General features: G+C 34.2%; 3 protein-coding genes and 1 non-coding gene across 13 annotated transcripts; all 4 read right to left on the bottom strand.

The window, feature by feature from the left end:
- Positions 1 to 90: 90 nt before the first annotated feature.
- Positions 91 to 3,790, bottom strand: LOC101246132 (thioredoxin Y1, chloroplastic). The gene is made up of 4 exons (XM_004237754.5): positions 3,139 to 3,790; positions 1,378 to 1,466; positions 1,022 to 1,199; positions 91 to 328 (listed from the first exon to the last, which is right to left on the bottom strand). The coding sequence occupies exons 1-4, from the start codon at positions 3,328 to 3,330 to the stop codon at positions 263 to 265; spliced, it is 525 nt and encodes a 174-aa protein (XP_004237802.1). The 5' UTR covers positions 3,331 to 3,790; the 3' UTR covers positions 91 to 262.
- On the bottom strand, positions 3,785 to 8,207 carry LOC101245839 (protein PHLOEM UNLOADING MODULATOR). 3 transcript variants are annotated; one of them, XM_010321793.4, is made up of 5 exons: positions 7,701 to 8,207; positions 5,264 to 5,658; positions 4,832 to 5,028; positions 4,308 to 4,743; positions 3,785 to 4,007 (listed from the first exon to the last, which is right to left on the bottom strand). In XM_010321793.4, exons 1-4 carry the CDS (start codon positions 8,006 to 8,008, stop codon positions 4,348 to 4,350), a joined length of 1,296 nt encoding a protein of 431 aa, XP_010320095.1. In that variant the 5' UTR covers positions 8,009 to 8,207; the 3' UTR covers positions 3,785 to 4,007; positions 4,308 to 4,347. The 3 variants fall into 3 exon arrangements, with proteins under 3 accessions (XP_010320095.1, XP_019069147.1, XP_004237801.1); XM_019213602.3 differs by lacking the exon at positions 3,785 to 4,007 and adding an exon at positions 7,001 to 7,184 and having other exon boundaries at positions 4,125 to 4,743; positions 7,701 to 8,086; XM_004237753.5 differs by lacking the exon at positions 3,785 to 4,007 and having other exon boundaries at positions 4,125 to 4,743.
- A 2,362-nt stretch (positions 8,208 to 10,569) lies between these two features.
- On the bottom strand, positions 10,570 to 22,496 carry LOC101245355 (sterol 3-beta-glucosyltransferase UGT80B1). Of its 8 annotated transcripts, none has more exons than XM_010321791.4 (15): positions 22,064 to 22,496; positions 20,993 to 21,416; positions 19,030 to 19,178; positions 17,849 to 18,091; positions 16,900 to 17,011; positions 15,701 to 15,871; positions 14,456 to 14,519; positions 13,568 to 13,625; positions 13,300 to 13,477; positions 12,860 to 12,990; positions 12,342 to 12,444; positions 11,638 to 11,714; positions 11,351 to 11,398; positions 11,070 to 11,219; positions 10,570 to 10,950 (listed from the first exon to the last, which is right to left on the bottom strand). In XM_010321791.4, exons 2-15 carry the CDS (start codon positions 21,225 to 21,227, stop codon positions 10,738 to 10,740), a joined length of 1,932 nt encoding a protein of 643 aa, XP_010320093.1. In that variant the 5' UTR covers positions 21,228 to 21,416; positions 22,064 to 22,496; the 3' UTR covers positions 10,570 to 10,737. The 8 variants fall into 8 exon arrangements, with proteins under 8 accessions (XP_010320093.1, XP_004237799.1, XP_004237800.1 ...); XM_004237751.5 differs by having other exon boundaries at positions 20,993 to 21,413; positions 22,064 to 22,470; XM_004237752.5 differs by having other exon boundaries at positions 20,993 to 21,413; positions 21,846 to 22,078.
- On the bottom strand, positions 13,980 to 14,171 carry LOC112941396 (U2 spliceosomal RNA). The gene has a single exon (XR_003246678.1). It is a non-coding gene; the product is annotated as a U2 spliceosomal RNA (small nuclear RNA).
- Positions 22,497 to 24,275: the final 1,779 nt, after the last annotated feature.

Raw genomic sequence — 24,275 nt, 5'->3', positions numbered from 1 at the left:
TGAATTATTAATACATTGAACATCAGTTGATCAAAGTTTGCCATTCCGTTAAAAAATTAAAGTTTAATCATATTTTAAGGGAGAAAAAAATTAGAGCAGTTAGGGCAAATTGATTAATCATTGTACACCTGTATCTAATCAATTTTCTTTGCAAATACATGGAGCGAGAAACTGAAGGCTTCCACAGAACACGATCATTGAAATTTAAACATGAATAACTTCAAAACGATGATTCGAGCACTAGAAAGGCAGCACGCTAAGACTACTGCTTTACTTCCAGTGCAGATTTTATGCGTTGCATCAATTGAGGAGCATTGAGTGCGCCCTCCTGAAACAAGACATTGAAACAGTTACTTACACAAGATACACTTGAGCTAAATACTAAATCAACTAGAAAATTTGCAACAAAAAAAAATATCCACCAAACCCTCAAGTCCAGGGGCGGAGCTAGGACGAAAAGTTACACTGTTTATATTAGTTTTTTATGTATATTAGTTGATGTTGGACCCCCTTTGATTTTTTCATGTATTCACTTTTTGACTACTCAAGTCTTGTTACTGTTGTGCTTGACTTGCAGTTTTCTTATACTCATATATCCAGTATAGTCCCTCAAAGTGGGATTGGGGAAGACCTTACCTTTACCTCGAGAGTAGAAAGTGAACTGACTAGCATTTTTCTCACTCAAATAAAATCTTAAAAGCTATATACACTTCCAAAGATCCCAACCTCGTGCAGTTTTTTGTTTCATGACCGTTTTCAATCAGCTATTTGGTCATTTCTTTATTCTACTTCTTCTGGCTTTAGGGGTGTACAAATGCAAGACGGAAAGAGGCATAATATGCTCAAAACTCACAAGTAATAGAAGTTTGAATGAGAGAGGAAATTTATCTACTTGGTAACTTTAAAAGCGTCCTACTAGTTACTACCAAAATCATTCAAAAAGATGTTCTGGTAGCTTTGGCATGAACACTATCGAAAAAACAACATGAAAACAAGTAATAACAAGGTCTATTCCACTTACAAAGCGATCACAAACGTCTCCATCCTTGAACAATATGAAGGTTGGCAACGCCTGTATTTTGTACTTGTCTGCGAGAGCTGGGTACTTCTCTGTATCAATTTTCACCACTTGAATTTTATCTTTCATCGATTCACCAACTTCGTTTAGAATAGGAACCATGAACTGGCAAGGACCACACCTGCATGTAATATGAGAATACTCTCATTATTATCTGAATAGAAACAGTAGCGAAGCTTTTGACCCCACATGCGACTTCAAAGAACTTAAGATTGAGACAGATAGCTATATCCACTTAGCAATTCTTCTACTTTTGATGTAAATAAAGGTTGAAGGCTGCCAAGGAGAGTTCAGCGTACCAGGTTGCATAGAAGTCGACCAATAATGGTTTCTCAGAGTTCTCCAACATATCTTCAAAGGAAGAAAATGTTTGCTTCTTTGCTTCAACCTAATTATACAGATACGATTTAATCAATCTAAGCAATGACCATCATTTCTATAAAAGCAAAAACTTAGAATGCGATATTTTCAAAGAGTACATAATGGGCAAATGTCAGCAGATTTGAGATAATGATGTCAGTGAGGGATAAAATCAAAAGTGGATTTAATCAAGATGATGCAATTCAGCAGCTCAAGCTGATTACATTGCTAAACAAATAACATCTAGTTGTAACAGAAAATGAAGCATTCAACAAGAAGGCACTGAATAAATAGAAAAGCAGAAGTCTAAAGTCCCCCAAGAGCATATTGCTAATGAACAACAACGACCTTGCATCACATTATAGCAAATGAAAAAAAAAGTATATTTTGTTCTCTGACAGTTTACATCTACTGTAATTTATTATTTACTTGGTCAGATAGTACTCTCTCAACTCCTGTATGAAACAAAACAGTCGCTCACTTCTCTCACTTTCCACACAAAATAAGTGTACTAATTTGTATCCAAAAAAAATATATAGTTCATTTCACCCTTCCCTGATTTATACAACATCTATTTTTTTGGAGGATCAGAAAATACCTGAAAAACTTCTACAAATATACAGTGAATCTGATTCTACTCTCATTTCTTTTGAAAATTCAAATTTCATCTAACCAAAGTTCACCTTTAGAAAATGGTGTAATTAATATTTTCCCCTTTGCACTAGCTTATCAATGAGTTGTTTCTTCCTAATACTTAACAAAACTTATACTTTGAGGACTAGCCAATAAGCAGAAGTGACGATTATACCCATCGTCTATGCATATCAAGTTGCGAGGATATGCGTCAGACAGCACATTTTCAATGCCCGTGAAGAGAGGGGGGGGGGGGGGGGGGTGTAAGGTTCATTGAGAAGGATGACTTGGTTATCATGTCATTCAGGCTTCTGCATATACAAAACTTCACAAGAGAGAATTTTTTGATTATGCCAGGTTTAGTCTATCTGTTACTCTAAAATAACAAAAGCCTGAGCTGAATACCAAAATAGACGGAGGAATGTCTTGCAATATCTGCCTTTATTTGCTAATGCTGCAGGGATCCTCACGGCTTGTACACAAATTCAAGTAAAACAGAATCTTGATTTCTAATCTAATAGTTTGATACTAAGTGCAAATAACAACTCAAAGAGGAGAATAAACAACAGGTCACATCTTTACTAAAACTATTACAATTTCACCCTCTTCTGCTCTTCACCAACATAAGACTCTTCCACCCCCACCCCAATCAAAAAAAAAAAAAAGAATTCAACCAGAGAAATGGAACAGCAAAAAGACAAACTACAGATATGTTTAGTACCTCAAGGCCTCGACTCCGTATATAAACTGATAGTTACACCTAAAATTACACATTTAACATTTAATAGCCATTCAAAACAGAAATGTAGCATATAAAACCCCCAATACAGATGTCACTGAAGCAATTTTTTGTCAAATGAAAGGGTAATTCACAACAAGCACAAAGTCAATCCATCTTAATACTCCAAATTCTAAGAAATCAAACTCCACAAGCCAAAACTCCAGCAGGAAAATCTCTCCACACGATAAAATCAAAGAAAATTTTACATACAACATTAAACAAAAATAATTTTAGAAGCCAAAAAGAAAACACCCTTTTCGAATTTGAGTTAAAAGAAATGAAATACCAGAGGAACAAGACGTGAAGACCCTTTCTTTGACTTCAACCCATAGTTCCCAATTTGAACACGACGAAGCTCTCTGGGAAATTGCAAAGAAGCCAAGTAAGAAAACTTGGTAGAAGAAGAGCCATTCGCCGATGGAGAAGCCAAAGCTCCGGCTCCGGTAGCGGCTCCGGCAGCAGCTATAGAAAATGCCATTTTTGGAAGGAAGAAAACGCGAGAAAGTTGGAAGATTATGCGTTTGAAGGAGTGCGAAGAAGATTGAAGAAATAAGAAAAAAGTTTGGATTAGATGCGGTGGGTTGTACAATAAGGCAACTAAATCGTGCCTTTGAAGCTTTGTTTACGATTTTTAATTGCAAAAGTCTCTTGCACGGCTTCTTTGCTTTTGTTACACATTACATTAATCCATTATTAGTGAGTCGGAGTTTGAATTGAATTGAATTTAAATGGATTAAAACAGTTATTGTTTCATGATTAAAAGAAGTTGAGTGTTACTCATATTTTCATGAGCAGATCCAACTAATACGAAGAAGACAAAAGTGAGTGGATCTCTCCATTTGTAAATAGTTTTTTTGTATTAACGTACAAACTTGATCTTCGAAAATGTGATTAATAGATTAAGTGCAAAAGCTGAATTGGCAACACGTGAGTCAAATTTAATAGCAATTCTGTAAATGGATTTATTTGTGATGATCAAGTTGTAATATAGAGTACTACACTGAAACTAATTCAACATTTTCGACTAAACACGTTTAAATTGTTTCTACACCCAGTATGAAGATTTTGGGATCCAAAGATAGGGTTGCAAACCTTAAGGGTAGAGAGATTGTTTCTGAAAAATCCTCGGCTCTCTCCGTCAAGACCCCCCGCACCCTGCAGTCACTCAAAAAGGGGTAAAGCGAGTCCATCAAAATTATACTTGAAACTTGAAAGGGAAGTTTTTACTAGATCACAGAGGTAAAAAGCATAAAAGGGCCTTCGAGTAAACAATTTTAGTAAACAAAAGGCATTCAATAAATAGTCATTTTTCTCTTCATATATAACAGTAAATACCACTCCACCAGGAGAGAAAATTGAAGCCAAAGCATTACATACAAACAACAAAAACTCCAGTTGAATGCCTATTCTGGCCTAGCCTAATGTTACAAATTCTGCGTCTCGTAATCATCTTACCTGTTGTAGAGCATTTTGTTGGAGTTGAAAATTGGCTGTCTCACCCGTCGCTGGTCAATGTGAAGGCAAGAAGAACCATACAAAGAGTAAAGATAATGGTTCCACCTGAAAAGAGCCACATTGCTTTGCTACTGGAGTTTTCCCTAACATGGCTGCTCACTTCTACCTCCTTAAGAAGTTCACGTATTCGCTCTATATCATCGTCCTTTGCTGCTCGCATTAGCCTACCCTGAATCTTCTCGAGCCTACGAAGCCTCGTAGCCTTTGACCGATCCTTCATTGGCCAAAAAAGACCTGTCATTTTCCAGAGCATTATTCCCACATAGATGGCCACAACGACATCTACACTGTAATGATGGCGTTCTCGTATTTCTCTTTGAGCGCTATGAATCACAAAAATCCAGATGAGTGCTGAGCTATAGCCACCATAGGCTTCCTACATATGTTTATCAAGTTTTAAGCCAGATGAGATTGGTTGGACACAGGAATTTAGACTTCAAATTTAGGGAATGATAGACGCATACCGTCCATGCCATAGCTGTCAGCACGGCAACAAGCATGTGGCCACTATATATAAGGTCATTGCAACCCCCTGACGCTTTCTTTAGCAGATGATACCAAGCAGATGATCCCTCAGGAGCTGTAGGCCGAAGGAAATCAATCAGAAAGCTCATTGAACCCCAATCTGGTCGAAACTCCGGATCGTATTCCCCAGGATCAGCTGAAAGCGAAAGTAGAGACAGAAATGAAAGATCAATACTATGTACAGAATTCAACCAACAGCATCAAAGACCTAAAAGAAACTGGCTTTATGAGATTTCCTGATCGCAGGCAGCATTTCTTATTGAACAAATGTATAGAGCTTTTTCAATTTTGGATCATTCTGACTGGCAGTTCATAAAGAAGAACCAAGTAAGAATTTCAGGACAGAAGAGAAGATCAGAAGGGAGAAATACCATATGCTGTGTCCCAGTTTATGACGTTCCGTATGGCATTTGAATCTGTGGCATATGGTACATAATATTTCTGAGCCCAAGGATGAGGGTGCTGAGGAACAAGGAATCTAGCAGATGCACACCATGGTCGAGCAGATGGTAGAATTGTGGAGATAAAAGTTATGGCCCGAAGTAGCCTTCCGATTCCCATTGTGAACATGAATCTTGCACCAAGCCCAAGACCAGGAGCTTCAACCGATTCAAAGAGTACAGAGAAAGCAAGCATGATAAACAGCATCAGAAAATGATGTAATCCAATTATACGAGCTCTCAATATATTAACCACTGTTTGAGGTAGTTTCTCATTCAATGACAGCACCAACCACTGACCAACATCAGGAAGAGGTGATGCATCACTGTCAATAAATTGCAAAGAGAAGAACTTGTAAAGACTATAGATGGTCATTTAAGAAAGAAGAGAGATCAAACATAATGAAGCAAAGTTATAATTGCTATTTTTGCTTACAAAAGGAAAAAGACTCAATTGTTAATTTATTTTTCTGGACACAAGCCAAACATTGTAAATTGGGACCAAGTATGCGTCTAAACTTTCAATCTTCTAGGAGGCAAAACAAGGTTGCGTGCCATGATTGATAACATAACCACTTTAGGGCATTCTGATCGTGTCTACAGATATCCGTAAGACTTTTTTTTTAAAAAAAATGAAATTTATCCATGCTTCAAGAAGCCTTTCACCACTTCACATTGTGCTTCAACGATAGACATATTTCTCAAAAACAAGAACAGGAAAGGAAATCAATGTCAAACTGTTTAACTTCTAATAGTGGTGATACTGGAGGCAAAGTTTGTTAATTGTGATGATGCAAGCCAGATTTTCCTTTATATTACTCGCCTTAGACAGCATTTTAGAACTATCAATTCAGCATCTTTGTGAAATTCTGCTATTAAAAGACATTGTTGTATTGTATCTCACTAGAATCTAGACCATGTATCCTTACACATCTAGATGACGTTAGCATATCTAGAATCCCAAGACAGATCACACCTAACCAATCCAAGCTAACCAAGACATGCAACACAGGTTAATATATGATTTCAAATACAGCACAATTAGTTCTCTCTTTTAGTTATGACTTTACTAGCTATCTGTTTTTATTTTGCTTGAAAGTGTCTCAGTACAGAAGCTTTGGAAAAAGCTCAAAAAGATCCCTTTTTTTATCACCTGACATCTTCATCCTTACACAGTTGTCTCTTTGCCTCCTCGGTTTCCAAACTCCCTCTTCTTTATCAAAATTCTCAAAGAAGTTCCCATCCTCGATTTCCTAAGCCTTATACCTTCCCGGTTTTCCTCCACTTCCTCTATTAGTTTCCAAGCTCTGTCTACTCATCTTGAATTCAGTCAGAGAAGTCCCCAATTTAAAAAATCCAAAAAGTCGCCCATTCCCCAATTCTAACAATCTGGTGACATGGTAAAAACTTAAACAACGTATGCTTTGTCATTTCCAAAAGATGTATCTAAAAAGCAACAGTGCCATGATCCCAGTCTTATTTGGATCACTTGGCAGAAGAATGTGAGGATTTAATTTATGATGAGCATCACGTACAGAATTTAATTAATCACAAGAAAGAATTATACGCAAAATACCATTATTCACAGACACAAGACATACCAAGAGCACAAACTAATCCACTTAAGATTTTCATTACTTTTGAAATCTAACAAAGGATTACCCATACCAATGTACTGCACAAAATTGTTGTCGAGATGCATGTTGGATCCTCCAAACGTAGTGCATTTATGGAAGATCAGTCATGGGTGCGGCAGCATTTTGGAGAGTCGGAGCAACATAACTTAAGCAAACCGAAGCATATAGAAAAATGCATCCCTCTTAATTCTGTCTCCAGGATAAGTGAGATTGACCTATACCAATTTTTTTGGTCTGATCTATCAGCTTTAATTAATCCCAGTATAGAAATCCAAACCTTGTGTTTTTCCCATAAATGGATATATGCAATCTTCAATGAAAAAATTCAAAAGTATGTATGTGTGATTTTGAAGGTAACTCAATAACAATTTCTGATCATTCAGAGTAAAAATGATGTAGCTCCAAATTCTCTCTAATAGTTCATCCAATTTCTGCATCTAACTCTGCTTAGATTTTACAATGTAACAAAATCTATAGAGCAATTGAGAAAACCACAAATTAGATCAGATTTGGGATGCAAACAAGAAATTATCATTTCCATTCTTCACAATACAAACTCAAACTTATCATTAACAAGCTCAAAAATGCACTCAACCCCAAGTCAGTTTTCCCATCCAAATCTGAAACCCATATTTCCCAATATACACAAATTTGCCAAAACTTCAAAAAATTGAAACAAATCAATAAAATTATGAATTAAAAAAGAGCACTACTTTAAAGCATATACATACCTGTTCCATTCAAGACCAAGAACGGCAGTGACAGAGCGGACAGAAATGGCTTCAAAAAGAAGAGCAGAGAGCAAAAAAAGCATAGCGAAAATAAATGGTATAGCTGAACGGAGCTCTGATGACCAGTGTTTGTAAAATGGAACCCGAATAATAGCAGCGATCGCCAATATGGTCCATAGCGTCGGCTGTAACCGGTCATGCCATGCCGGAGAAATAAACCGGAGATAGTCTACTCCGATGTAAGCAATTGCAGCAAATCCCAAACCACCTCCTCGCCGGTTTTTCAAGATCGCCGGCGACCGCTTCATTTTATCTTTTTGGTCGGTCGGTGCTAGTGAAGTACTAGGATTCTCGACTTGACCGTAACAAGTTTGATTAGCTTTCTCAATTTCCTTTTCCTTTTCCTTGCATTATTAAATTAAAGATTTCAAAAAAAAAAAAAAAAGATTTTCAGAGTATATTTATGGTGGAGTATATGTATTAACATGAAAACCAAAATAGGTGAGTAATTATATCCGTTTCTTATTAGTTGTCATATAGTTTTAGAGTCTAATAAAATAAATTTTAATTGTTTAAAATTCATTTGATATATTAAAAAAAAAAGTACTGTAGGATAATTTTTAGCATAATTTTAAATATTTAAATATTATTTTAAATATCAAATTAATATAATCTAATTAAATTTCAAAAATTGATCAAGTTGATTTTCAGTTTGATGTATGAAAGAAGTATATTGTGGATGTAAATGAGAGCTATAAAACGAAACACTCTTTTTTCTATTATTAAAAAGATAAAAAATAAAAAGATGAAAGAAAGAAATTAATTGGGAGTATGGGGTGTTCACAAGTTTGATTTGATTCAAACCAATTTAATCGGTTTTAAAATTATTAAAATTAAATTAAATTAAATATAATATATATGTATTGGTTTGGTTGTTATTTATTTCACTTTGGTTTTGATTTGATTATTAACTATACACAAAAAGTTCAAAATGTGAAAAAATAACTATAATCCATTTAAAATGAAAAACAGATAGAATAACTGGCATTACAGAACTTTCGATTTGTGAATTTACTAAGTATAAGACCTCTCATAATATTTGCCTATTAGATTATAAATTTCTATTTATTTTTTTAAATATGTGTACTTTATTTATGACACTTATCCAATATTTCAAGAATAATGGATACCAATATATCGTACTACATATATAGTTTTATTGAATATAACATTTGGACCAACAAGGGTTATGATGGAGTCTTTCATTCTTAACTAGATACATATATAGTCACTTGTTTGAGAGCTCTTTATCTCTCAATATGAGACTTTTCGATATAAATTTAAAATAAGTCGAACTCTAATACGAATATCAGACACCTAGTAAAAACCCAATATCATATGATATTCCACTTGAAAAATGTTATAGTATCGATAATGGAACTCATTGACTGTGGGCTGAATTTATGCGGATGACAAGCCTCATGATCCTAATACCCTTACTCAGCATCGCACCAAAATTCGAATTCACATATTTATATTTATAGTACATTATTATTTTTAAAATATTTATATATAATCTTGATAAAAAAAAATCTATCCAAATCTACTTGATTAGGAAATTTGAGGGTTGTGCCAAATGGGACATCAGGAGCAACAATTGTACAAATTCATTGAGCCTTACAACAATAATATTGAGAATTTATGATGAGTTATTTATTATTATAATGGACATATTTTTGCTACTGCTCTATACGACAATGTTAGTTTAATTCATGACGTAGACGATGGAGGCAAAGTTACAGTTTTTATTGATGGAAAACAAGTATTTGAGACCAAAGATAAAGGCCCTCGAGACTAATGTTTCAAATGTGGAGTTAATGCTGCACCTCACAATATTAGTTTACATAGAATCAAAATTGGAAAAAGGGTCAAAAATACCTCTCAACTTTAGTTTATTAATTAAATATAATTTATTAGGATATGAAATGTTTTCTAAAATAATGACACTTTTACTAAATTTTATAAAGTATAAAGGTTTTTACTAATTATGTTAGATTTTTTGACTAATTTGCTAATTTTTCCTAATTTTTATAAAATCGGATCAATTTTGATTGATTTGGAAATTTCCGTCAATTGAGAGGTATAAATGGTGAAAAATTGGTAACGGCGAGGGTTTGTTTTAACGGCAGGGATATATTCAACTAATAAATTAAAATTGAGGTTTTAACCCTTTTCTCATCAAAATATTATAAGATTATCATCAGAGTTAGTAAATAAATGATATTTTGCTGAATAATCGAAAAAAGATGTCTCTAAACTCTAATGCTATGTTTGGATGGTGGTTACAATGAATATAATGTTTGTAGTGATTACATATTTCAAATCTACCTAATTTGATATAGTTTCAAGTTTATTTTATTTTTGAAGTTTTATATAGTTGAAGTTCATTTATTTTTATGTAATATTAAGTACATATTAATTTAAGTTATTTTGCCTGAACCACAATCATATATAACTGAATTCAGTCAGTTTTATCTATACTTCAACCATTTCACCTTAAATTCAAGCATTTTCTGCTTGAAGTTTATTTCTTTACTAATAAACATATTTATTAATTTCTATGTGATTTTATGTAATTAAGGAGAGTAACTAGACGTCTCGCAGAGCGACTCTCAACGAGGACGTTGAGACTGTTTGAAAAAAAAAAGATTTTTTGGCTTAATGGCTGGATGGAAAGTAATTCTTAAAATAAGCAATTACGTATTTAGATAAAAGTACAGATAATTACGTAAATTTACGCAAGTACAAAATAATCACCTCTGTCTCTGCAAAGCGATCATTGAACACTAAAATGAACAAGAGCTTGGTGTTGTTACAAAATCACTATGAAAATAATAGCAATAAATATGTCTATAAAGTTTTGCCATGTAACTTATTTTACAAGCCAAGAAGAAAGAATGATGTGATGAACCAATACAACCAATTAATCAAAAAAAAATATGAAATAACACAACTATGCAACTCTATAAATGCAGTTTCAGAGCCAAGAACCACAAGGCAGGCAACAGATTCTTCCAATCCTTGTGAAAAGCCATTGTAACGGATTTGGACCATCGATATCCTCATAAGCCGGGGTTGGGGTTGGCAATGGCATTTCTGAAGGCAAATGCCGATGGAAAGCATCAACTGCACCTGCAACACCATCTTCGTTCTCTAATAATACAGCTAGTTCCATTACTCGGGATTTCACCTGTATAAGTTAAGTTTCCATCAGCAAGCAAAGTCTATAACGAGCATTTCCAAAACACGTTTGTGTTCTGCAGTGACAGATTGGTATGTCATTAGGTAGGGAGATGCATAGACACTTACATCAGGCTGAAGCATAAATGTTATAGCATCAGAGAGTCCTTCTACACTAAGCTTGTCAATAGGAATTGGAGCAGGTCCCAGTCCCTTTTCATGAATTCTATCGCCCCAGAAGAATTGATCACCGAAGAATGGTACTATAGTTGTTGGACACTGGATTAAAAAATTGCAGACATTGCATAAGACCATCTGATCTTTCTATATGACTCAAAGGGCAAAAGATCCAGCAAAAGATGATTGCTTTAGAATAATACTACTGATATGAGATTGAGAAAGAACATTACCCCAGCACGCAGTCCCGCAGCTGTGGTTCCAGCACCACCGTGATGAACCTGCAAGCAGGTATTTCCCACGAGCACATCAGAAAATAAATATTTTTCAATATCCAGATATCGAGAAGATTGGAGTTTAGAAGGTCAGTTATACTAGAGTTTGTAAAATCCCTAATAACCAACCATTGACCATCAGTTTATCAGAACCGATCCCATCTCCCAGTTTGCTATCCAGAAAAGCATTCAAAAGATATATAACATGAGTAGGTAGGAGTAATTTGTAAAGCAATAGTACTCACAACAGCTGCGCATTGAGGAAAAAGCCAATCATGAGGGTACTCCGCAACAAGAAAAACATCTTCAGGAATCTCTTGAACTGGTACAGAATAAGAGGTAAAAAAACAAGAAAAGATGTTTCTTGGTGTTAGAATATTCTCACATGCAATCCAATCACAAATGAACGGAAATATCCACATTATTTACCAATACTACATAAGTGCACTTGTGTATGTGGCGTCCATCCAGTAATATAATGACAAACAAACTGTTCTCTTGATCTATCCACTTAATGTTTATGTTGTTGTAACCCCAACTCCATACCACCATCATAGGCCTCATATTTTGTCAAGCAAGTAATTGGCCTTGGAAACTGGTTTTTCGGTTGTATGTTCGGGGTTAGAGGAAGGTCAAAGGGGGAGACTTATTATGTCAGCTAAATAACTTAAAAGAGAATTTTATTTAATAAACCATCCCCTCCAAGGTTCTTCTTGTGGTGTTTTTGAGGTTCATCCAGGTCTTAACCCTTCCAGTGAACGCACAGTAGAGCACTAGAGCTTCAATATGCTATATGCAATAAATTACGAGAGTTGTGCCTATATCTTTTTGTTTCTTCAAAAAAATTAGCTTTATTTTGCAACCTATATATGATCAATTTTATGGTCAGTCAGAAACATGCAGAATGTAATAAGTTGAAAAAAGAAATGCAAATCATGAGAGAACTTACAAGTACCAAGATCTCCCCAACCTCGGTCAAGAATTCCCCTCTGCCCAGTATTCCTTAGTGCCTCCAAAATTATATCTGTAGTTTTAATGGTATCTTCAAGAGGCTAAAAAAAAGAACAAAAGGAATGAACAAGTTGGATATCTTCAAAAACAAAAGTGAAGTAGGAGACCAAAGTGATTATTCTAGATCAGACTGCTAAGATCTTGAGCACAGGCACCTTAGAGATCTATTTAACAATTAAAATTGTGTGAGACGAAAATGCAGTTAGATTGATTGAAGCTGGTTTACATCCACTATTGCAAGTTTATCAAGTACGAATTAAATCATTCAGAAACGGATACTGTCACTAGACTGTCGGTAGTAAACTAAGAATTCCACCTACAGTAGTAAACCTAGTCATAAGTTGCTTTTAAATTATAAGACATCAGACTCGATATATCTTGCAAGAGTGGCTGAGTGGGATAAAGGATCATCTGATACTTCTAAGACTTCTGGGAGTTTATATTAGAAAACCTTACCATGCTCCCAAACCCAATATATACAGGTTTAGGCCCATTTTGGATCCACTTGATAAATTCTTCAGGAGGTTGGTAGTTTCTCCCAAGGTTTAAGAAACAATAGCCAACAATATCAACCAAAGAGCCCCAATCTGCAAAAAACGAATGCTTCAATATTTTTATGATAGATCAAGTGGACTGATTGTATGAGCACACATCATTACTAAGCCAATGGGTGAAGTAGAGCTAGAAAAAGAAGAAAAGATCTTTACATGAATTCAGGGATGGGGAAGGGGATTAATGGGAATGAAGAAAGAGAGACTAGCACAGAAATACTCCACAAGAAACTGATCCGTTCATTTTGAGATTTACAAATCATTAGTTTTGCTTCAACAAAAGAAGTGGAATGACCAATACGACGAAAACAAGCATCCAGATACCATTGAGGAGCTGACATATACCTTTAGGCTTTGGCACAACATGTGGACTCCACATGTAGCCAGTTGGGAAGTGAGAAATTGATCCGTGGTATGTACTGAAGTAGGCGATAGGAGGAAGGTTTAACTTCTTTTTCCTAAAATCGTTGATGTAGCCTCTTATGCCCCACCAGACAAGTAAATCCACGAGTATGTAGGAAAGCTGAAATGTGCAGAAGACAAATAGAGTTTTAACAGGAATCAGAAGAATTACTGGAAAAATATTTTTCAAAAGAAGAAACTGATAACATACCCAATACGCAGCAGGTTGAGGTACACGAGCCATCGGGTGAGGAAATTCAGAAGTTGGCCTGTCTATTAACAAAGTCTATGAGAAGGTACCTTGTTGAAAATATTAAATGGGAGAATTTAATGAAGAATGACACTGAACTCAGCAACTGACTCGCATAATATCCTATGTGCATAATAGTTCTTCCAATTGATCTATAAAACTTCCTAATTCAGAAGAACCAACTACTCCAGAAATTGGGCACTTGCATCTAATCTTTGTATGTCACAGACTAAGGCGTTCAATTGAAATATTAAATAGCAGTTTCTGCAAAAAGTTTTTCAAGTTTCAGCAAAAATTGTGTCCGATGCAGCTCCACCTAAGAAAAGTTTGAGGAATTTCAAAAATTGTGTTTCAACCAAAACTCCATCTAAATAAAGTAGCAAAACTCATACGTTTCTTTCGTATGGTTGTTGTAACTAGAAGAATTTTGCAAAAACTGTTTCTCAATTTTTTAAATGAAACGCCAATGGTTGATATAATGTGGGCCAGTGTCCATGTATCAGATGTTAAAGCTGGTGAGAACAGAAACTACACTTGATCTTAACCACAAGGCCGAGTAAGGTATCAAATGCCACCTTATAATGGTCTAGTCAATATCAAATCTAAAAAACATTCACATAGTGAAGAACAACCACCTATTACAAATTGGCTTTTCTCAAAGAGGAAACTTTTGTAGAAAAGAAAATAGAAATCAGATAGCAGTATTTTGTTTCATCAATGTTTTATAAGAGGAATGGACTTTACAAGGTCGCATATTGACAAAGACAGCAATTGCAGGTGCATCCACTTGTCATATTGTTAATACGAAATATCCAATAAAATAAAGTTAAAGTGTCAATCAGAGCTTACGTCCAGGGCATTGTGAAGAAGATGTGGAGGGGTACCCCAAGAGCTTCAGCAACGTGTGCATGTCCTGTCCAAAAAAATAAAACAATGCTTATAAGTTGACTTGGACTAAATCGCATCCTGTTGTGTTGACTAATCCTGATAAATGTTGTTAACAAAAATAGCAGCAAGAGGTTGCTGATATCTGTACAATTGATGGACTAGAATTATCTATGATACAAGGAGTCTATAAAGTCCCGGAAAGCATAAAAATGAATATTGTTTTGGGGACCATTGAGGAAAACCATATAAAGCAGTTTATATTTTATTCGACATTTATTTACAGAGCACAAGCTCAAGATTAAGTCTTCTTCCTTCTAAGCTCTTTGTTTAGTAAACCCAAACCGGTTTGCAACTTGCCAAAGCTGTGCAGAATACACACCTCCATAGATTCAGCTAATGACCTCCCAAAATAAGTTTTTCAGTTTGGAAGGGCTTGTACTTATTCGAAGCAGATTAACACTGCTCGTGAATTTGATACAGAAAATACAATCAGGTGGATTTCTTTATAGGCTAATAACTCAACTTCTTGACATAGGTCTACTCTAATTGAAAAGAAGCAGAGGAGCACTGTGAAGATAGTGTGAGATTAAATATGTAACATATGAACAGTCAAACCCAGCTAAGGCGGTGGAGTAACTTTTCAGACTTAACTCCTCCCAAGGTCAAAACTAGATAGCTTCTGGTCTCCACATTAGAAGAGTCAAATGAGATTAAACTCATAGTAAATAAACAGAGTTATTTGGCCAAAGACATTTCAAACGATTCTAACCTGAGTATGATTTCAAGGTTATCTTTGAGATTCTTGTGTCCGGAGGTCATAGTGACCCATCCTCACTTCATACACACTAATATGTTCATTTAATTCATATTTGTTGACTTCATGTTAATCCTTTCTAAGATAAATTCCACAATGCGACTAAGAGACCATCTCAGAATATAGTAGCTCCTCTACTTATAGTATCTCACATATATCTTTCTAATTTAGTCAAACATATGTTCTCTATGATGGCAAAATATGACCACCACCACCCGCCACCCCCACCCCAAAAAGAAAAACAAGAGAAGACAGAAATGTATCTTTTGGAGAACTAGCAGTGATGTACAACTCCATGTGATATTATAAATCATGGACCAAACATGAATTAGATGTCCAGATATCAAAAAGGTGAAATGAGTGGTGAGTATAGAGATTATTTTCGAACTCACCATAAGCAGGAGGATTTGCAATAATCGCTTGTGCTCTGAAAGGTTCACCAGTTTCAATATCTGGCTCAGTGCAAGCCGGAAGAAGAGATTCAATTATAGCCTTTAGCTGCTTTCGTTGTACAGATATCTCTCCTGGTCCAGAAGGAATGAGACCTTTGTTCCTGGCCATATCTGCAATTCCACAGAACATACGAACTTAATCCATATTAAATGATATCAGCAAACAGGAATTCCATATTACTACTTGAACAGGTATGTGATGAGCCACTTATTTCATACTAGATTCCAGTACAAATTTGACTGTTAAGTATGTTGAAAACTTCCCAAAAATTTAAGAAAAATTTTCAAACTGTGCGTAAGTTAACTAAAAGGAAAAAAGTAGAAGCTTGATATTACCACGATTGCTCATAGGATTATGTTAGTGTTCACCATTGGTTGAAAGTGTGGCTATAGTCTCCTAGTGATTTGGGCAACCCTTACCGCATGAACCAACTTTTGAGATTGACTTAGGCCTAAACCCATCTTCTTAGCTTGGTATTAGCGCCAGAGTTGTCAAAGGCGCCCTGATGCGAGGCTCAAAAAGTGTTTCGACTTATTTAAGGTGCGATTTTGTTTCCTCGTCAAGGTTATATGACATACATTTTCTTGCCAATGAGCCTCTTTAGAAGAGGCGGCACTAAAAAATTGATATTTTACTTTATCATATTATTTTTTTCAGTTTCTTTCTTCATATATTTGTCATTCCTTCGTGCTTATAATTATTAATCTTGGACTAAACATAGCTTTGCATTTTTTCTCCCTTTGCTCTTTTTTTCATTAAAGCCCACACGTTAGTTGCGCTTAAATGCCCAACAGATCTTAGAGATTTTTTGCGCTTTTTGCTTTTGATAACACTAATTAGAGCCACTCCCATCATCATTATTGTGTTACCTAATGTAGGGCACTATGTTATGATATCCATGCTTCGTCTAGTCTTGGGCGTGCAAGGGATGTGGGGGGAGGGCGTGTGTGGAACACATGTGAGAACTTTATGTGGATTCTTTGAAGCACACCCCAAAATTGCAGAAAACTATGTTTACTCATACCAGATACTTACCCACCCAGAAAGAAAGGGCTAATACATACCCATAGCAGAGTACTCATAACATAGACAAAAACAAGAACGAGAAAAACGAAGAAGCATGCCAAAGACCTCTTACATCCTGCCAATACCCGAGGATCACCACCCAATGGGTAGTAGTCTATGCCTCCTGATTTGACAAAATCACGGAAGTTAGAATGAGTTGCCAGCCTGACATGATGACCAAACGCCTGTCAATGCATAAAACTGATTAGAAAAGGAACGAACGATTTACTCTACAAATGAACAATTTTCTCAACCAAAATACAAAGATATTAAGGTGCACAAACATCAACAAAATTCTACTACACGAAATATGGAAACACAAAATCTATAGTTGAAATATAATCAATTATTTCACATGAATGTCCAATATTGGCCACAAAAATGATGAGAAAATTAAATAATAGGCAAATAAATAATCGTGCTCCAGAAGAGGCAACAGCAAGAAATAAAGCTAAACCAACCTTAGACAGGAAAAGAAATTAAATCCAATGGTACCCACACTGTAAAGAGCATATTAAGAATGTTTTGCCAGTCAAGCAGCAAAAGACCTCAGCTCTGAAGCAGACAAAATTTTCCTTGCGCAAAGTAATTGCAAGGTCCAAGTGACCTTTGTTTTTGATACTTGCTTCAACCATATAGGTCCAAATTCACCTCTAAAAATTCTCTCCGTCAATATATTCTCAAATGAAATCTCAATTGGTTTACCCAGGTCCAAGGGACACAATCTAATCCTTTTACCTTACAGCATCTCAACAATCAATTTTAAAAGTTGGTGACTAAGAAGACTTGAAAAGTGGAGAAACTAAGTCTAGTAAAATAGAACTTAGAAGTCCATCTAACAGACCTCTCCAACGAATTGTCATTCAAAGCCGAAATTTGGGTTATTCTGTAAAGGATGCTGAAAAACATAGAATGCAATGATATAATAATAAAGGCAAGCACAGATGGTTAAGAAGAAAACGATATAGAACATGTATGACCAGTACAGCTATAAACATGGTGATTTAGAACTCCCAACATGCCTGAAGTCTCTTGGCCATAGCCAAAAATGGTTGAACATCTCCCCTGGTTCCAACAATAAGCACCACGATTTTCAACTTTGGAACTGACTTATTAAAATCTGTGATAATCCTGTCTACAGTAAGAGTGGGTTCTTCAACAGATCGCAGCTCCAACAATTCAGAAGTTTCAGGCGTACTCTTAGTAAGGTCAACCTCTACTGTTCCATCCCCTTGGATCTTTACCAGCTCTGCGATGAGCTTTTGCTGGTGACATTAAGAACAGAAGGAAATATGAGGAAATGGTAAGTGAATAAGAAGGATTCAGCAACTTAATGGCAAGAAAATGAAAAGGTATATCATTTTCCAGATGGATAAAGTAAAAAAACACATGTAAGTAATTTGTGGTGGTTCTTTCAGACGCTGCAGAGGGGCAGTCCTGGGTCTCCATAATCCATACTTACATAGGCAAATAGCAAGAATTCTTAACCTGTTTGATTAGCTGCTATTTTTACATATACAGGCATGGACAACCTAATGTATGAAGCGGTGATTCAGGCCGGATACATGTGATTATGTGCAGAAAAAATTGACTTTGTTAAAGAGGGTGGTTTTGTTTCAGCCACTTATTAAATAGCAACTTGACTCAGCGGAGCCCTACAACATACATATCAACTCCATCAGTTAAAAGCAAAAAAATAGCTCAAAAACCAAATGGTCAAAGTAAATTTTGTATCAGTAAGTCTAAATAAGTACTTGGTCAATACAAATTGCCAGCTTCACATGGTCTAAGCATCATTTGAAAAAATAATGCTCAGCATTCTAGGATTCTTTTAAGTTTTATTGGTTCAGGTAAATCATATTTATTCAGATAACAAGCAGTCTCGTTATTCATGCACTTAGCACTTCCCATATCAGCTTTTCTACTCCTTATCACTCTCCAACATTAAAGGATCTTTCCATGCTTCAAGTTTACAATCAAATCAAACAAATTCAAGCCAAAACTAGTGTCAAGGACAAAATATTAAACTCTAACAAATTGCAACAACTTTTGACACATTTACATGCATATCGTAACCAAGACTAGTAAATCTATTCAACTCCTACGCCATGTTGACTATTATAGAATCTCACAGCAAAGCACTACACAATTGGTTGTCGGATAATAGGCATCTCAAAGCTGGAGACGTCAATAACAAAATTACCTTTCCACGTTCAGAAAGTCTATCCAATATTACATTATGTCTTGGACTAACCCTCCTCTCAGTCAAAGATCTTGAAAATGCCATATCCTGGCCTTCAGGGAAAAGACCTCCGCCAATAGTCACAGGTGCAGTAATGCAGTGCTCCAAACCTACAAGTTAAACAAAAAAAAAAAAAAATGCAAAAGTCCTGTATGAGAAAGAAATACATCTAATCCAGTAAACCACAATAGTCAGCTTTATCCAATCAACATAGATATAAATGTCTAAGCCCTTCTGAAGCAAGTACGCAAAAGAGAAGAGAAAAAGCAAAGAAAAGAAAAAACAAAGAATCATATGCAGCAACGATTTGCTTCAATTGCTTATAGAAGACCAAATCAATATTTTCTTACTACTAAATTTTCAGAAAGACAATGCTAAGAGGTTCCCAAGTTTAATTCATGAGTATTTTGCCACTCTATACATGAAATCATTGTCAGCAATACGGCATACTGGCAGAATATCCTAAATGTGATACAGGAGATAGCTTTTGCTTTGGAGGGAGGAAAGTGGAGCTGATGTGAGAAGTGACAAAGGAGGAAGTCTATAATGTACCTTAGCTTTGAGGGAAGCATAGAAGAAACCGTGAGCAAAAGCATTTTTCTCTCTTGTAAGGAGACGGAGCAGTTAAAGTTAGTTCTCTGGAGACTTTTGGGTATTTGATATTTTTCATGTTTGGTTTTAAATCAAGGTTCCATCTTTTAGTAACTTGGTTTGACATCGTTGTCTGTCAAACCCTGTCCTCCACAAATGATGTTAGTTTTGCTTGTCATTAATTTCGTTGATGCATTGGTTTTCCTTTGTAGGGGTAGCGGTGAAACTTGGAATATAGAGCACTGGAAAGAATTCTTCACATTTGGACCAAACAAGCAGGTGAATATAATTTAGCTCATGAAACTCGAGCAAGACACTGCAGCCCCAAAAAAAGTTCAGTCTCTTCATAGAATATGTGACCCTTAAAGTAACTTGAACCAAAATCAACAACCAGATGGTCAATTATAAGGAAGCAAGACTTTCGACAGATAGCTGTACAGAGGTGTATTAGCTCAAGGAATTCCAGAGACAGAAAAGGATGACAAGGGCATAATTTGACCTTGAGATGAAAAATGTCAATGAACCCTCCTTTTAGAACAGAGTTGTAAGATGAGGCACAGTTATATACTTAAAACTTAGAGCCAGAACACTTTTATTTATTTATACAGGTCTATGACAGGAAAAGTTACTCTCATCTTTTCTATAATGCTTGCTGAGTAATATAGGACAAGCCTTAATAGTCTGAAATTCACAACTAAGCTTACATGTCGATCTAGATAGGATTATTTGAACTCCTTCTAGATTGATTTCATAGATGACAAGTAGTAATGAGAGAGAATAATAAAGGAAAAGGAACCAGCCCGTTTGGTGGGACAGAAAATAATAGTTCCATTCATCAAACTGTTAGCCAGAGGACAACAATGATGCTTAACATCATAAATAAGATAGTTTCCTAGACCATTTTGTCATCCAACATAGAACAAAAACACATACATGATTCACTTTATATTAAATAGAATAAAGATACAACACAAGAAATAGTTTTACTATCAATCAAAGAAGAATTATACTTATTAGTATACTCGTCCCACAAAGACAAATTACACCCTAGTGAACAGCATTATGAAACAAAAAGCAAAAAAGTTTTTTTTTAGAAAAAACCACAGGATCATTCTGAAGTCCTACTATCCCAGTAACTTGGCACTCGCTCATACTTCTCCCCTCTAACTATCATTTACATCCTTGTCAATATAACATTTTGCCAAGATCATGACTCTTATTCTAAATTTATTGAGAGAAGACTAAACTAAATGCACAAGGAAGAATCTGTAGCAGGTTTTCTCAAATTCATTATTTATCAACAGAGAAAAGCTTAGGAAGATGAAGCACTAACCTCTCCGAGCTTGAGGCGGAGGACTAGAACTCCGATGTGTGCTCTCGTATTTCATTTCTGGAGTCAAACACTCATCAGTATGCTCATCTGAAGACCTAATGTCCTTAAGTGATGAAGAACTTGTTCTCCAGCCATCTAATTCATCGGAAAAGGTAGCATCACACCGTTCATCAGCATTGTTCGGTACTTCTGAATCCCTTGTACTCTGATTTCCATTAAGCCCACTACTATCCATTTCAAATGATGAACTCCAAAACCACTTAAATTCACCAAACTGAACACCTACTCTTCTAAAATTTCAAGCTTCGCAAACAACTGTAAGAGAACTCAAATTCAACTAAACTCCAGATTCAGCAACTAACATAAAAAACTTGCAAATTCAGCAACCAAAGAATTCATAAACAATCCTGTGCATCAAAACCTGCTAAGAAATGAGAAAATATCAGCAACCCCAAAATGCAGAACACTTCCATTCACCAAAATTCAGCAACCCCACAATGAAAAAACAAATCTTGATTTAAAGCTAAAACTTTCCAAACTACACCACAAGCAATGTTAAAAGCTAATCTACCCTCTGCAACAACCAATTAGAAAGAAGAAAGAAACACAACCAAACAGTCAACAGCATCGCATTGTATAAAATCAGCACAAACTTCAAAAAGAATAGTAATTATAACAACATCTACAGGAAACTCACAAAATACATCATATTATCAAATAGAGCACACCAGGAACACTACAAACAACAAATATGTTTAAGAAGTTGCATAAAAGGAAAACCCCACATAACAGAAGATACCAAAAAGACTAATCCTTTTGGCGATTCAATCATTAAAGAAAGTGAATACTCAACTACCAGGTGTCCAACATGTAATTACCAAGAAAGCAACTTTATCATTTTCGTCTTATAGATTGAAAAAACTCATTCAAAGTTGGAGATTATTATCATCAATAATTGGTTTTCTTATGGATGAAAATGGAGGGAAGCTAGAAAAAAAAAACACCAAGATAGTGTGCAGTTTTTGATAAAAGAAGCTTCATTCCTTTGTTGGGTTGTAGAGGAACACTTACTCATTAAGATTATCAAAGAGAATGCTAATCACTTCACACTAAATATTCTTGAAAAACTGATGAAAAAAGTCTTCTTTTCTGCTCAATCCAAGACTTAAAAAGGGTGTATTCTTTTGCATAATATTTCTTACAAAATAGTCTCTCTCTCCCTTTTATATTAGTTTTTAAATTATTTCATTGTTCAGTTATAGAAATGTTTATAGTTGAAGTCTTCGAAGATGGATGTTTCAAATTATTTATCCTTTTGCTATAATCAAATTATTTAGGACATAAATTAAATTTTATAACCAAAAATATGATTTAAATTATGTTTTTGAATGATTTTTATTTTAATAAGAGTATATTGCCCACAAATTCGATTAATATGAAATAGAGAGAATAAGTTTACTTGAAAGTCAGGAAAATATTGTTATGGCAACATAAAACATAAGTTATATAAATGACATTCCAAGTTTATTACTTAGTATCTTGTTCCTTCCTACTCACATCCAGTTAGGCGTGCACATGGTCAGTTTGATTTGGGTTTTTAAATATCAAATCAAATTATTTATGTCGGATTTTAAAATTTATAAACTAAATCAATGAAACTTGAGTTTTTCAACCTCAAGTTTTTTCGAAATTTTTTAGGTTTTTCAGATATTTGAGTTTTTTCGCTAAAGTTTTCATATAAACATATTATTAACTTGTACTTTAAATACTTTTTTAGTACTACCAAAATACAACTATTTAAGCTGTTTCTTAAGAAAAATAACACAAAATATGAAATGATTAACGACACTAAAATATCCAACAACAAAAAATAATAATGAATTCGCGTTAAACAAATATTGCAAATTAGTAAGTCATAATGAAAATGATCATAATTCGAAAGTATTAAATCACGCTAAAATAAGTTTAGTAAGTATTAGTTATATAACTAAATATTAAAAGAAATTAAAATTGGATTATGTATTTTAATCGTCTAAACCAATGTAAAACTAAATAATAAATATTAAATACTATTGTCATTTTTTTAAAATAAATTTTCTTTTTTGCACTAATATTAATTTGATTTTGATTTAAGCTTTATTATAATTACTAACATCTATGGACTATATCTTTGTTGAATCATTATTTTAAGTTTCAAACTTAAAATAATATATTAAAAGATAAAAACTGTGAAAATTATAAGAAATATTTAAAAATTATATTAAAGTAAATATTTCTATGTATAAAATAAATTTTTAAAATTATCAATATAATCTCAAGTTGTTTTTTAGTTAAAACCAAATCAACCCAAATATAGTAGAATTTTTTTTCAATATCAAATCAAGTCACACCAAAATTCAAGCTAATAGTCAAAATTTTTCTTAATTTACGATTCAATTCGATTTTGTATTCCCCTATATATGCAGCTCAACCTATGAGCTTGAACTCTCACTCCTGGTCCATTTCATCCTCGTAAAGTTTACTAGATTATATATTTAAAATAAATTAAAAATATTTATTTTTCTTCGTGCCTAGCATCCTTGTTAGTTAATTCTTATTTAATTTATTAAGAAGGCAATAAAGATGGAAATGAAACATTTTTATTAGTAGTAAAAAAAAACAATTGTTTGCTGGTGAAAAATAATGAAATCATTGATTCTATTGTTTTAATTCAATCAAAACTGAATTTTTTTAATTAAAAAAAATATAGGAAAAGAAAATAATTTTTTTAATTTTAATATAGTAACCAATGACCAATTATAATGCACATGTTTGACAGCAATTTAATAGAATTATGTTCCAGTTGGCACTTGTCAGAATCCTGACATGCCATCGTGAAATCGAAATATAATTATACTCTATTATATCTCTAGCTCAATTTATATTATTCATTTTTTAATTTATTCAAAAAAAATTAATATTTAATTTATTTTATTTTTAATAAAACAATTTACAATAAAATAACTATTTTTAAATTATTTTAAAATTATAATTATATTAAATTATATCGCATAATAGGAATATGATTAGTTCGTTAGTTGATGGGTAGTAGAATATTCAAAGTGATGATTCTGTTTTGAGTCAATGGCTATAAGGTTACAGAGTAGATTTTGAGTTTTTTTTTTATAAAAAAAAAATATACATATTTTGGCAAAGAACTTTATATTTGTAATATTCCCAGAAGAAACTTTTTAAAATGTATTTTTTTTTTTTTTTATGTTTTCTGAAGAAGTGGACACAAATT

This window comes from Solanum lycopersicum, chromosome 4 (assembly GCF_036512215.1).
Source record: "Solanum lycopersicum chromosome 4, SLM_r2.1".
Classification (NCBI taxonomy): Eukaryota; Viridiplantae; Streptophyta; class Magnoliopsida; order Solanales; family Solanaceae; genus Solanum; species Solanum lycopersicum.
Note: the sequence above shows the minus strand (reverse complement) of the source record. Positions and strands in the feature narration are given on the sequence as shown.